Source organism: Poecilia reticulata, chromosome 7 (assembly GCF_904066995.2).
Source record: "Poecilia reticulata chromosome 7, P_reticulata-male-v2, whole genome shotgun sequence".
Classification (NCBI taxonomy): Eukaryota; Metazoa; Chordata; class Actinopteri; order Cyprinodontiformes; family Poeciliidae; genus Poecilia; species Poecilia reticulata.
The window spans coordinates 27521243-27536811 of record NC_088836.1 but is presented as its reverse complement, the minus strand read 5'-3'; the positions used below and the strand labels follow the sequence as shown (position 1 = coordinate 27536811).

General features: G+C 36.4%; 1 protein-coding gene across 2 annotated transcripts; it reads right to left on the bottom strand.

The window, feature by feature from the left end:
• Positions 1–1271: 1271 nt before the first annotated feature.
• tfcp2 (transcription factor CP2) lies at positions 1272–13314 on the bottom strand. Of its 2 annotated transcripts, XM_008414471.3 has the most exons (16): positions 12989–13313; positions 12531–12733; positions 10466–10617; positions 9489–9565; positions 9019–9124; positions 8809–8915; positions 7838–7990; positions 7619–7729; positions 5943–6031; positions 5809–5857; positions 4528–4621; positions 3891–3981; positions 3652–3758; positions 2963–3105; positions 2828–2879; positions 1272–2180 (listed from the first exon to the last, which is right to left on the bottom strand). In XM_008414471.3, the coding sequence occupies exons 2-16, from the start codon at positions 12650–12652 to the stop codon at positions 2143–2145; spliced, it is 1491 nt and encodes a 496-aa protein (XP_008412693.1). In that variant the 5' UTR covers positions 12653–12733; positions 12989–13313; the 3' UTR covers positions 1272–2142. The 2 variants fall into 2 exon arrangements, with proteins under 2 accessions (XP_008412693.1, XP_081465356.1); XM_081609230.1 differs by lacking the exons at positions 5809–5857; positions 5943–6031 and having other exon boundaries at positions 12989–13314.
• Between the last annotated feature and the right edge of the window lie 2255 nt (positions 13315–15569).

The window sequence follows — 15569 nt, the reverse complement described above, 5'->3', positions numbered from 1 at the left end:
AAATTATTTGTTTACTTTGGATTATTTAGCCTGTCATAATTCAAAAAAAAAAAGAAAAAAAGAAAAGAATCGGGGTTCGTGTTTCAAACTTATCAATTAGAAAGTCAAGTATTTGGTTTACAAAACCAGAAATTACCAAACAAGCTTAACGTATAAATATTTAGTTCCCAACAAAATATTTAGCTCCAAGTTTCAGTTAGCAAGCTAAATGTTTAGAATGCTAACTAAATATTTCGTTTACCATCTATTTATTTCCCAGCAAAAATACTTAGTTATAAGCTAAACACTTAGCGATTTAAATGTCTGGTTATTTAGTATGCTAACTAAATATTTAGCTTCACATAAAATGTTTAGTTTGAAGTAAATTTACTGCATATAAGTAGGCAACCAAAATAAAAATGTTGTCTTGCTAAACTCCACATAAAGTCCCGACTCGTGCTACATTTTTGTCATTGCTAAATATGTAGTTAGCAAACAAAACATTTAGCATGCCTTCTCAATATTTAGATTAAAGCTAAATGCAAATAGATTTAATCCAACTAGATTAGCTATTTAATCTTGAAGCTATATATTAAAATGAAACGGATGTGTAGCTTGAAGCTAACTAGCTTTAAACTACATAAAAAGTTTACGTACTAAATATAATAGTTTGGAGCTAAATAATTAGCTTGTGAGTTAAATATTTAGCTCGCTATCTAAATATTAAACTTCGAGCTAAATAGTTTTAAGCTGAATATTAATATGAAAATTTACTTACCGATAAGTGGACTACCAAAATAAAAAGTTGGTATTGCCAACTTCTATTCACACGAGTTGTTGATCATGTCACAATTATCATTGCTAATTAGCAAACTAAACATTTAGTATGCTTACTAAATATTTCGTTTAAAAGTTATTGTGTAAGGTAATTTACCTCAAACTAAATATTTGTTTACTGAGTAAATGTAATAGTTTGCTAACTAAATATTTAAGCGTTGTTCAAGCTACTTTAAGAGTTCTGAATGTCTCCTTTTGCGCATCAAATTGGAAAAAGAATCTCACTAAAGAGACTGCACTGCAAAAACACAAAATTTTACCATGCATTATTGGTCTATAATTAACCTGCCAGTGAAACTAGTAGTTTATCATAAGAAATTATTGATTTAAAATAAGCTCCTCGGTCAGATTTATCTTATTTCAAGTGTATTTGCATTTCAAACTACACCACAAATACTTGGTAAGAGTCTGTACTTGGATGTTTTCCCAAAATCACGAAACAAGACAGTTGTCAGTACATTAGTAATCATTTTTAATAACGCTGACGAGACGGAGCAAAAACTGACATCTAAAAAATATCAAGTCAAAACCTGAATGTACGAAGGGTTGAGTTTTCCCATGGCTACATGAAGCAATTACGTTTAAAAGCACTTGGAGTTGTCAATGTCTAAAATAAGGAAAAATAAAACAATAAAAAGATGCAAATATGATGAAGATTATTTTTAAAAATACTGGGAAGCATAATTCATTATGAAAAAGCACCTTAGAACAACAAATAACTACTCGAAAATTATGTTGGGGTAAATTAGCTGACTGGTATGAAAAGCTTGTGAAGACACTTGGTTAGTGTTGCCATGGCGACCACTGATAATAAACAGAATCTGTCAACTTTCAAGATGCTCCAGGGACACAACCTGTGAAGTTCAAGCTGCATCCGTTTAGCATTATTATTTTTTATTATTATTATTATTTTTTAATCAGGACTGCCAAGTCCCAGCAGCTTCCCTCGACGACCTGGTTGCAGTTTTAGGAGGGATTGTTGTAGCAACGTTGTGTTTCCTAAAAGTGTAAGGCAACTGAGCACCAGACAGCAAAACAACCGTTTACAAACCTCAACGCAAACATTTTCCTGAACCATGAAGGACACAGAATGAAACGGTAAATGTGAGACGACTACTTCACTTCCTGAAAGGAAGGACGTTGAGGTACGGCGAGGGGGAAGAGGGCGAAAGGTGCTTCGGTTGCACCGACCTCCCAGCTGCCACAGCGGATTAGTCAGGAGAACCTCGTCTGATCCGAAAACAGCAAAGTGTGTGAATGTCTGGTGTGGCAGACGGCAGCAGGTCTAAATAATAAAACAAGGTCGCACCATTCTTCGGCTGGGATTCACTTTAAGATGATGTGGTAGCCATCGCTCGTGTTGTCTGCAAAGAGAAGAACCAGCCGAGATTAGCTTGAATTTCTCCATTTAAACAACTAAATATGATTTTTTTTTTGCAGGGAATATTTTATGTGACAAACCAAAAACACACACAAAACAAAACGAGAGATCACAACTTTCAAAATATAACAAAAATCTCAAAAGTGTTGAATGCATTTGTAGTTGCAGTGGGCGATATTACCAAAAATAAATAAATTATGATTTCACAATATATATTTTTAAAAACCTCAATAATATCATTAACGATATTCCACATTTTCTGTTTTTTTTTCTCTTTTTTTTTTGTTCCTTGATTTGGCCAAAAAAAATATGTAAATTCAAAACAGTGTTCTTTTAACAACATTAGAATTAAAAAAATATGTCCATATATAAATATATACAAAATCACAACTCATTTAGTGCGTCAAAGAAAATGCTAAATATAATAGAATATAGTTTGTCACAAATCCAGCTGTGCAAACAATGTAGGAAAATATATACAACATAAACATAAATAAAATCCTCTCTTGGGCCTTTTTGCGTTGGTCTGTCACATAAAAACAAGCAGCAGTTTGTCAGAAAAATTGGGAAAAATTCACGTCTGCAAAACAAATCTAAGCAATAAACGATCAAAATGTAGAAATCAATTACCTTTCATTGTGTCCAAAACAAAACAAACTTCATCCTGGAAGTTCTGAATCATCTATTAGAAGCACAGGAAATTTATTTATTGCAGGAGAAAATGTGATTAATATGTGTTATTTTGTGTTATGTGATATTTTTTACCTCATCGCTGACCAGCACATGGATACCAGTGGGTCCCTGTTTAAAGATCTGATTTATCTGTCTGGGTGAGATGTTGAAGAGCTGAGCCAGTTTCTCTGTGAGTTCGGTGGCGGTGAGTTCCTCCAGGTAAATGGCGTGATATACTGCAGGTAAAAACAATCAGAAACAGAGAAATAGGATTTGAACGCTCAATTTATAAAAAAAAAAATACGTACAGAAACATTTTACTTCATTAAAACATTGGGATTAAACATAGATTCATTTACAGATCAAATAAATAAACTTTCGCTCAACAAAACAGACAGAAAAAGGTTTCTCCATCCTTCCTGATGTGTCCTCTCATTGCTATTTCTATACTAGTTTTTTCAGAATTACGCGTTTTGTCTTGTTTGGAAAGGTTAAAAATTACAGAAAATAAACTGTTATGTTGTCACTGCAGTCCATAAAATGACACATTTTCCAGAGATCATTGGTTGAGAGGCAACAAACTGTGTCAACGTGGCTGAAGGAAGCCTAGATTTTACTAAAACAAACAAAAAAATGTCAAAATGCATTAAAAAATTTATTGTTTTTCTTTCCGTTTTTCTTAACTTTAAAAAAAAACCCTGATATAACAACAGATAATTCCTCAAGCTGACAGATTTATTAGTTGTAATTAATTAATATTTTACGTTTCAGCATGTACTCACCAAAGAAAGTGCTGGCAGCAGCGTCTCCATTTTCATGTTTCGCTTGGTGCTCCCGCGGCTGCTGCGACTCCTGGCAGACGTAGATGGTCAACCGCGGGCGGACCACCCTGCAAGCACAAGAAAGCAACAGTATTTTTTTAAACAAATACATTTTGGTTAACTGTGGAAGTTAGTTTTGGATGGCACTAAGTGAAAAATAGTTAAATAAAATGAAGAGAAGAACTTTTAAAGAGACTCACCGTCCCTTTAGTGCGTTGTAGAGTCTTATCCCGTCTGCTGGGCCACAAATCTGGATAACGTCCTCTCTGGTTAGCTTCAGCAGGTCGGCTCCTGGGGAGAAAACCCAACAAGTTTACATGCAAAAAACACAAATCTGTTAAAGGTCTGATAACGTCCCGTCCAGCCAAAGAAAAGCGAAAAGGAACAAAGCGAGCAAAGAAATCAGAGGTCATAGAATGCTGCATCCCTTTCTTAGCTTTTATCCCCACAACAAGCCAATTTCAAACAAGAGCTTCAATTTGATTTGATTTATTTATTTCAAACGGGTTTAAAAAGAGAAAAGGGACAGAAAAAACATGTGCAAAGTAGCCAAGGACAAAATAATTAGTTTACCACTACTTTTCTGTTTGAAAAAGAGTAGGAAGAAGTGATCACTTCACTCACTTTAACGAAATATATCACTTACCGACTCAATAATCATCAATAATTTGTAATTAAAAATCATCATGTTATTATATTAGTGTGCCTGTTCAATATACTGGGCTAGAGAGCCAACAAATTAATTATATAACATAGAGAAACTAACTCATAACAAACAAGAAAATCTACAGATAACAATAACAGACTGAAAGACTATTTTCTAAAATCTGATGGTACCTGAGAAGTTGGTGAAGAGTCGACAGAAAGGTGAGAAGCGGTTTCTATGGAGCCACTGCTGTGCGTCTTGTGGCGTTGCCGTGGGCAACAAGTTCTAAAACAGAAAAAACAACTGTAAACTACTACTAAGGAGGCAACCTTGGCTTTTAAATCACCAATTACTACTAGTAATACTATATTTATTAAAGAATATGAGGATTTCAGTGCGTAAGGTATAGTTATGAAATATTAATGCTACTTGTGCAGGAATTTAAGGATTTAAATTAGCCAATATTGTAGGGCTGAAACGATTCCTCGAGTGATTCGAGTACCTCGAGGAAAATTGACCTGCCTCGAAGCTTCATTAATTTATGTTTTATCATTTAGCGCACCGTGTTTCAGCCGGAACATTATTTGCGTTGCGCGGAGCTCTGACTTCGGCCTCTGAGTTGTTGACGGAAGCTACGTGTTAGCGGCATAACGTCCAATCTGCAAGTTCGGCCCGCGGGGATTTTACTGATTGGTGATAATTCCGGGTTTTCATTGTTTTTGTGGGACCAATAAACATCCTTAAAATGACCGGCGCGATGCCGGGAGTTCGGCAGCCTTTCTGCTCCGGAGCTGCTGGTTGAACGGCGGGAAGAAGCTGAGGAGGATTTATACAGGTGAGCGGAGAGACTGAACACGGCGGGCGGCTGAGGGTTGATGCTTACAGGGTAAGAGCAGCTTTACGGACGAACCGCACAATAAACTTATATCATCCCGGTCTGAACAAACGGGAGGCAGAACATGGCGGGTAGATGAGTTTCTGAACGGAGGAGCCGTAAATATCCCGTATTGCTCCCCCGGTCTACAAAAAAGTAACTGGTAGTGAAGCACAAATGTGGAAAAAATAGACTGATGTTGATATCCGATAGTAACACTGGTGTTATGTAAGATTTACCAATATTTTATTTCATAATTGTTTTTATCCATTACTCGATTAATCGTAAGAAAAATCTATAGATTACTCGATTACTAAAATAATCGTTTACAACAGCCCTACAATATTGTTTTAAGTTGATTTCACATTTCATGTTTCGTTTGTGGGAAAACATTTAGGAAGGATGTCTGTTTATATTTTGCTATTTTAAAATTAGGATGGAGGTGCTATGAAGAAGTAAACTTTAAAGTTTATTCTTTCAAAGTAACGATGCTCATTTTTAAACATCGACAGTGTGTTGAACATGCCGATCTCAGCTTTTCATTTGTGCTTTTAAGACCTGCTCTCTAATCTAATAAACAAAACTAACATCAACTTACATCTGCAACCTGAACAACAGGCTCAGGCTGGTGGCTCGGCGATCCGTTACTGGAAACAACAAGAATCAGAAAAATGAAATCTCCGTTTTTAATGAACGCATCGTTCTTCAGCAGGTACGGTGAGACGCGCCTACCCTTCGGCAACAGGAAAGCTGTTGTGTGTGCTGTTGAAGCCGGGAGACGGAGAGTTGTTGACGTACGTGACCTCCGGCCAAGGAGAGCACTGCAACAGAGCAACTCTTCAGTCTCTGAACATCTGACAACCAGAAAGTTATGAGCGTCTGTTTTACTTCCTATCAGTATAAAACTCTACATTTAAATTTCTTTTGAAATCCAGTGAAGTGCCGTATATTCCGGACTATAAAGTGCACCTCATTGTAAGCCGCACCCACAAAGTTAAATTAAAAAAAAAAACTGGAAACGTACATATACAAGCTGCTGGTATCTCCGCCGCTCTCGGTTTTTCACAAATCTGCTATTAAGGACGCAGACCTGCATCTCCAACACCAAATCATGCGAGTTTATGTGCAGCAGCTCCATTTCCCTCCCGTACTTTGAGATCGATCACCTTCAACTTAAAAGCGAATGAACTTCTTCCTGTGGTTTCCATGATGAGGAGGGTTTGAAAACATTTCTCCGTCGTGCCTGCTGCTAGCATGTGCTTGTTCCAAACGAAAATCAACACTTTCTTCTTTGATTTACAATTTTGACTTCCAATGATTCACTTCCTGCTAAAGCGCCCCCTGGTGGTTGAAGAAAAGTCCACAAAAAAGCCGCACTGGGATACAAGCTGAATAATTCAAAGCATGGGGGGAAAAAAGTAGCAGCTTACAGTCCGAAAAATACGGTAATTAGTTGTAAAGTCACTGAACGGTGAAGAGATAATGCTTCGTTATTAAATAACAATATTTAAAAACATTATCCAGGATGAGTCCATGTAAAGCTAGGCGGAAATAGATTTTTCTATTCCAGATTTCCAATTTTTATCATTAGAAACGACAGAAATTGTCTTTAAAAAGTGGCTTTTATGTCAATCATCCCTTCTGTGAGTTGTACAATAGAGTATTAGGACAACACTGAGAGAATTTTTGTCAAAAACACAATTTTGCCAGAAAAAGCATCTTAAAATTTCAAGAAAAGTTGTTTTAGTGAGGAAACAACTTGATTATAAATTTACATGAGCAGCTCAGTTCATGTAGATGTTTCTTCAAAAAAGGAACAGCATGACCATTTCAAAGTCCTGCTACTTATAATAATTTGATGCTGATGAGATAAAAGATTAAGTATTTCTATTAATTATTGTCTGTAAAACTTATACCAACTTATAGTTCCACAATTTGCTTAATATTTCAAATTTTTCTTTTGAAGTTCTCATAAAATTACTACTTTACTCTCCTAATATTACAGCTTTATTCTGGTAATACTAACGTTTTATTCTTATAAATATAAAACAAAATCTTATTGTGGCCCAAATATTCCATCATAGAGTTGTTCTGAATTAAAAGACCAAATAAATAGAAGATTTAAAACATGCTTGTACAACAAAATCACAGACATATCAAACTATTTGATTAAATCACTAAAAATCGATTCATCAAATAGCTCTATGTGTTTTACTGACACTATAGCTGAATATTTTCTGATATTGTTTTGCTCTTTTGCTTCTGATAATTTGTTCATGTTGGTGTAAACATTAATAGTTGGAGTATATCTGCAGATTAAACACCAATCAGTAATGCTCACCCGACTCTTTACCCATCATTATAAATCAGGGATTTCTCCATTCAGGCCTTTAACCCGACATGCTCACCTCAGTCAGAATGGTAGTTTCATAAGACGGCTGATATTTTTCCTTCTCCTGTGGCGCTCGCTTTTCCATCTTCTCTCTGTCTGTCTTTTGTTTTCTGTCTGCACCTTTGGGCTGAAATGAGTCAGGAAGGTGCAATATTTCATTAAAACTAATGTGCTGCAGTTGAGTGAGTCTCTCTTTCTCGTTTAATTTTTTATTTTTTTGCTCCTTCTCTCTGACCTTGAAGACTTTGACCTGGCAGGAAGCCGAGTGCAGATGCTCTGTGTACTCTTCACTCTCGTTCTCCTTAAACGTGTCGATCTGGATGCGGAAAGGGACGCCTTTCTCTCCTCCGTGTTTGCGCATGGTGAACTCTGTGCTTATGCAGTGAACCTGAAAAATAAAAATACAAAACTATCACTAAGGGCCTCAAATTTATGGTTAGTGACGATATTTTCTTTAAAGTGCCATTTGTGGCAAAAATGGTACAAATTTGACACGTCGACTTTTAATTTGTGATCACGGTCAAAATTGTTGCCAATATGAATTTTATTACACAGGAAAATGTAAAGTACATCACAAAGTATTTGTGTTTTTATAAAAAACAAAAGGTGAAACCAAGAGACTTTTATTGAAAAGCCAACTTTGCTGCACCCAAATAAGCTTTTATTCTTTCTTAAACTTGGCTAAATAAAGCAACATTCTGAAACAAAGTGGCCCAAGTTTGGACACCCCTGACCGACGCCATCGGGAACTTAAAAGTATCTTAAATAATTGAGCTATAGAAAATATTTACATAAATAAATCTCACACTGCAAAAACCAAAAATCTTACCAAGTTATTTTTGGCCTAGTTTTAAGTTTAAATATCTTAGTGTACATAAAATAAGACAAACTTACAAGAAACTTCTCAACGAGATGTAGAAGAATGCTTAATTCCTTAAAACTCTTTTTTTTTTAAAAGTACCAGTTTCACTGGCAGATTATTTAATTAATAAAATGGGAAAAATGTCTTGTTTTTAGCTAAAATCTCCTGTTTTGTTAATTTTCCTCCAATGTAAAAAAACTTTAGCCCAAAGTCGGTCCTCCGGCACCCTGCATGTTTAATTCTTGAATGCTGATTATCCTGTCTACATAATGCAGAGGATTTCTGCATTGATTAGGTTGAATGTTTAATGAACAGAAATAACTCAAAGTATAGTAAAGGGCCACCTGGATGAAGACGGATGTTCTCTTTGAGGGGTCCCACAGAAACTCCACAGTATTTAGCTGAGTGGGGTTTGCCCTCGGGTCGATTATTCCCACTGACATGGGAATATCTGCAAGGATTCAAAACAAGGAAGGCTCAGTTCTTCTTGTAAGAAGTCTAAGACAACGTTAAGTTTCTCAACCAGTAGCAGCTGCTGGTTCCCTGGTCCGTACCCAAGTCCAGAATCCGATCTCCGGGTCTGTTCCAGCGCCAGCCCTCCAGCTGCTGGTGTTCTGTGTACTGGAGCCGTCGGTCGTGGAAAACAACGCGGATGATGCTCTGTGGTTAAGAAAGAAAAACGCTTTCCGAAAACTGCTGACAGGGGACGTATGGGGGGATTTTGCTGCCGTAATTCGAGAGCACACATTTTCAGTCTGAAAGCAGGACTTCATGTCTTTCTTCTCAAAACTTGCAACACTTATACTCAAAACTTCTGCTCTCTCAAATATTCACTCTGCTTTCTCAAACTTTTCTCTGCTCGGATCAAATCTCCGCTTCCAAACCTCTCTGCTCATTTGTGAATCATTTTCTGCTCGCGCTTGGAACAGAAAAGTACCGTCGCCTAGCAACCTCTCAGCCGATAGAACGAAAGTGTTCTACTGGGTGCGTTTGTTTCCTTCTACTGGGTGTGCCTGTGTCCTACCTTCACCATTTTCCCAGTGATTTCAGGAAGCTCCCCAATCTTCCGATTATCAAGCATTCGAATTTCATAGGATTGCCCTGCAAAGACAAGCAGAGATGCCTGAAGTAAAATGGATTAATTACTAAATATTTGGAGATTATATCAATTTCTCCCTCATTGTAATCATATATGTAAGAAATTGCAAAATCACAGGTATTGATCAAGCAATCATGGTTATAGATTGACAACTACACCTCGTTTATTTGCCAGGAGTTTAAATGCTTAGCTTTTGGGGTGTGCTAATTTATCCAAATGTTTCCAAATATTCAGAGTCTTTAAATGCACAATGGAATTGTAAAGAAAATGTTATTTATAAACAAAAATCTTGCATCACTTCAAAATTATGCACCATTTTGTGCTGTTTTATCAAATAAAGTCCCTGTGAAATCCATTGACGTTTGTGGCTGTGAAGTGCCAGATCATGAAATTGTTAAAGAAGTACCAATGCATATGAGAGGCGATGCACCTTTTGCTGCTTTTGCAAACCGATTTCTAGTAAAAATGAGACTTGGAGGAAGAAAAGCAGTGATTGTCTCTGTATGTTCACAACTACATTACTAAAGAGTTTCAGACAAACTCAAATCTTACACTTTCCTAAATGTTTTCTGCCCTTCCCAACTCAACATGCGCTTTGGAAAAATGCAAGTTAATTAGTTTTGGTTTGTCTTTGACTTTATACTCTTAGATCAGCGGTAACCAACGTGTGGTTCTGGGGCCATTTGTGCCCCTTGAAATGATTTTGTTCAACCCGACTACAAATAAAAACAATTCATGACCCAAATTGTCTGTTTTTCTTTTAATAAAGCAACAGTCTAAAGCCTTTTTCATTATTTGGATCTTCAATGATATACAGTAAAACTAAAAGTAGCAAAAATTTGAACCCTGGGGCAAAAAGTTTGCTGCGTTAGCTGTAGCATCTCTGGGCTCCTGATACTGACCTTGGTTGAGGTAGGTGAGTGTTTCGTCATGCAGTTTAATGGCTGGCGAGGTAGGTGCACACAGAACATACTGAAAGGGAAGGATCTTGTTTTCAGTTTCCGGAGGTAAGTTGGATTCCTCCTGTTTGAAGATGGGGAGGGCGAGCACGTCGCTGCAGAGGAAAGCCATGAGAAAAGTGTTAACAACAAAACTCTCACCTCACATTCATTCTTTCCATAAAACAAATCTAAAAGGTCATCATTTTGTAATAGATACAGAATGAATTTCAAACAGGACAGAGCTGCTGGAGGACAGCTTTAGGCTGAGTCGTGTTGTTCTCCTGCTGTGCAGCTCGTTAACTGAAACCGGGAGCAGCACCACTAAATACCAGCGTTTCCAGGTCAGGAGTCCCCGCTCCTCTCAACGCAGGAATCCTGGCCACAATCAGGCACTTAAGGGAACAGGTGGATTCGTCACCCACCAAGCAAAGTACTGAACTGAACTTAAACTGACTAAACGTTAGGAAAATTTAAGTATTTATCAAGAAAGTCTTGAAACTGAGTTTTAGATTAATTGATTTTATCTACGCGTTTCATCAAAACAACAAATCCCCAAAACAAACTAATGATGATGTTTAGTTTGCCAGAAGCAACTTTTTAAGTGGAACCTTCTAATTAACTGGGGTCCATGTTTCCTATCGTCTAAAGCTGAAAGATATAAACACTTTTTAATTCTTTATTTATCAAAATGATATCAATATTGCCTCATTCACCAATATTATAAAATGTTTTCCCAGTAACATGCACCCAGAAAATGTTTCTAATAATAACATAATATCTACATTATAGTTGCTGCATGATATCTGAATAACATACTATTGATTAATTTGAGATGTCAACATCAATAACGATTAATTCACAGTTTTTCCTTTTTTTCCCCCCCATTACGTAGCTTCACCAATATTCTCTGTCAGGTTTGGGATCTTAATAAATTAAAATATACGTCACTTCCAAAACATACTTTACTGATCCTAAAGGGGAATTACCGTGAATAAATTTTTATTGTTATTACTGGTAGTTAGGGTCCATTCAATTAGCCAGATATAATACTGAAATGTAGAGCCCTAATGCAATCCAGCAAAACTTAGAATTCACACTGATATGTTTTATGTAATTGAAATTTGGAAAATCAGAATAAAAACTGCAAAGCAAACTAAATTAAGGATGCAGCTAATGATAATTTTAGTAACCGATTATTTAATCCATTATTCTGTTGAATAATCAATTAATCTGATAAAAAAATAAATTGCCACATTCTGCAGATAAGGCCAGTTTGGTGGTTAATCAAGCGCACCGATACTGTGGTCTTTAAAGAAGGTGTTTGTACTTTTAGCAGTTTGGGCAAATACTGTAAAAAAATTAAATAAAGCAAAATCTTCATAACGTTTGTCAACAAAGGGAAGCATTAACACTTTGAAAAACACTTCACCTTAAACAACTTTTATTCTGCTTCCTGTTGTTTCTTAACCTTCATTTTCAAATGAAATGCAAAATTTATTTACTCCTGAAAAAAAGGACTTTGGAAGAAGCAAAGTATTTTTCTCCTTCAGTCAAGTAAGATCATTCTGTGCCCATTTCAAAAGTTAAAAGTTAGATACATCTGTGTGTGGCATTTCTTAAACCATGCCTTTTGAATCTTACCCTTTTCTACCACACTTCTTCCTTCCACTCAACTTTCCACCAACTGCAAGGACTGTCAAGTCAGTTGTCTTCTCCATGATTGCGTAAGTCCATTATATACAATTTCTTAATTAAAAATTACTTTTAACTGATTTTATATGATTTTCTAACAAACTAGATTTTGGGTTTTCATAAATCATAATCTGTAAATTATAAAATGAACAGAAATAAACACTTAAGACACATCACTGTGTGACAAATTTACATATACTGCTTTGAATAAAAAAATGTTAAACACGTGAACTTCTTGTTGATGCTCTACTATAATAAAATGCAATATTTACTGCAGCATTTAGATAAACATTAACACCAAAAAACAGCATGGAGGTTTTTATCCTCAACGTACCTCATACTGTACGCCCCAGCACCAAGCTCCTGCCCTATCCCGGAGAGACTGGCATCAAAGTCCTGGACCAGTCCGGACTCGATCACTTCATCCGTGAGGGGCAGCTTCAGAGCCCACGCCATGCTGACGCTGCGCTGGTTTTTATTTTTATTTTTTTCTTTAAGAAGCGAAGGTTTCACCTGTTTCCTGCAACCTTCAAAAGTCTGCAGGAAAAAAAAGTTTAATAAATGAATATTTAATGGGCGTGGAAAACTGCTGCCAGGACAAAACATGTAACAGTGGAGGATAATAAATGATAACAGGAAATGAAGCAGGTTTGCATTAAAATTAACGGTCTTGAACTCGTCACGTTTTTCTGACAGAAAGCCAAAGAAAATACAGCGAATCACAAAAAATTATTATTATTTTGTTTGCTTTTCTTTAACAATCGCCACACTTTTACTGAAAATAACTCTTACCTTTAAATTAAATACGTATCTTTCTTCAAATACATCTATGCTTCCATGCCATGATCATGTCGCGCTCATTCGCACTAAAATAAACATGACGAGCAGCTTAGCTTAGCAACGCGAAGATGCTGCTAGCTCTTCTCCTTTGCTTCTGGCTGTCCACTTCACCTGTCTGTTGCTGCTAGCTATTTCTATACGGACAGTGATGAAGAAAATTAAAGCAGAGTTCTAAATATTACATAATGTAATATAACGTCGTTTGTTTATCTTGTTTTGTCGGAAAGGAGCCGCCGTAATTTCCTGTTTCTCCTTCTTTTTCTTCTGGAACTGACCGGGGGAGCAAAGGAGCGTTTGTGCTCACTGCCGCCTCCTTCTGGACAAGTGATGGTACATATTTTTTTTTTTTTCATATTTTGTCACATTAGATTGTGGGTTCACTCTTTGGGGTGACAGACCTACAAGTAGTACACTTTGTTAAATAAAAGAGTACTATAAATACAACGCCTTCAGAGGCAAACAGGGTGGATAAAGAAGGGTTATAATAAGTTTTTCCTTCCAGTAGCTCTTAGACAAACTTATTATGTGTTTAATATGTTTTCTAATAGGATTTACAGGTGTTTAAATCTATCAATCTTCCCATAAACTCCAAGTATATTTGTGCATAAAAATGGCAATTTAACATAAATTAAAAAATGGAACACGGATGTTATTTGAAATTATAAAATCTGTACAAGTAATAACAGGGATGTTCCATGACTGTACTATTTCTATTTGTTAGAATGCTGTATTTGTTTTTAAACTAGTAACTAGGCCTGTCACGATAACACATTTTTCTGGACGATTAATTGTCTAAAAATTATTGCAATAAACGATAATATTGTTTCAAGAGCTTTTGACACTGATTTAATGGAAATGACTAATAATGCATGCGATTTCCTGCCATAGATACACTTTATTTTCAAAAGAACACATAACACTGGAACTGATGAACTAAACAAACAAAACCACCAAAAACAAAAATAAAATGTATTCTGGAACTGATAAACTAAACAAACAAAACCACCAAAAACAAAAATAAAATGTATTCTCGGTCTCCATTAACAAAAAACATACTTGAATAAACACTAAACAACATAAAGCCAAAGTGGAAATAAATACTGCATTCAACCAAAAGAGTGCAGATTATGAAGTCTGTATACTGTATTGCTCTTCAGTAATCTTCAGTAACTAGATTTAAATAAAGAAGATGGGCACATCTGACTATCTAATACAATAGTTCACACTACACGATTTTATGCCCCTGTTTTCCCTTTACGAAAATCTTAGATCGTTGGCCGATCTGAGATTGTCGCTGGTGATTTCGTAACCGATCATCCTGCAGTGTGTGGTGTGTTACGGTAGATCGTCGTGGCCGCTCCGATCTAAATCAGGGGTTTTCCCGGTGGAGCTTAACGCAGCCTGTTGAATGTGACAAGTAGCCAATCAGAAAGCGCGGATTCTCCTCCGTGCTTTCTGAGGCCTCCGTGCTTTCTGAGGGGAAATTACCGAGGGGGATCCCAAACAGCTGACACGGCGCAACCTGAAGTCCAGCGGACATCGGAGATGATTTGTGGAAACAACATTAACATTTATTTAACATTTCGTGCAAAGAATAGATCATGCAATTGTGACACTGAAAGACACCAAGGCCTGTGGGATGGATAACATTTCCTCTGAGCATTTGAAAAATGCAAGTAAGAAACTCTGTGCATTACTTTCTATGTGTTTCACTGGCTGTCTAGTACATGGTCTGTTACCTAATTCAATGTTATCTGTCATTCTGGTACCAATTATTAAAGATAAAGCAGGTAAGATTAGCTCTTTGGAGAATTACCGACCCATAGCTTTAGCTAGTAGTTTGTCGAAAGTTTTAGAAAGAGTCCTTTTAAATAGGCTGGAAGAGTTTCTCTTGACCTCCGATAATCAATTCGGTTTTAAACCCAAACATGGCACAGACATGTGTATTTTTGCACTACAGGAGATTTTAGACGTGTATAATTTGCACAACACTACAGTATTTATGTGTTTTATTGATGCCTCTAAAGCATTTGATCGTGTGAATCACCAAAAACTGTTCGGCAAGTTAGAAAGCAGAGGTGTACCCAAATATCTAATTAGAATTCTGGTTTACTGGTATGGTCATCAATCAATGTTTGTAAAATGGGCCAACACAATATCTGATTCGTTTAAAGTTGGTAATGGAGTAAGGCAGGGAAGCTTACTGTCCCCTTACCTTTTTAACATCTACATGGATGAACTATCAACGCGCCTGAATTGTTGTAAAACAGGCTGTATAGTTGGTGACCGCATAATCAATCACATAATGTATGCAGATGATTTGGTAATCTTAAGTCCATATAGTGCTGGCCTTCAACAACTATTAAGGGTCTGTTCCCAATATGGTTGTGACTTTGACATCAAATATAATGCTAAGAAAAGCAATGTTATGATTGTTAGAAGTAGGGCAGATAAGCATCTGATAACCCCTGACTTCTCTTTATCTGGCATTGTCCTCAACAGATGCAATGAAATTAAATATTTGGGACATTAC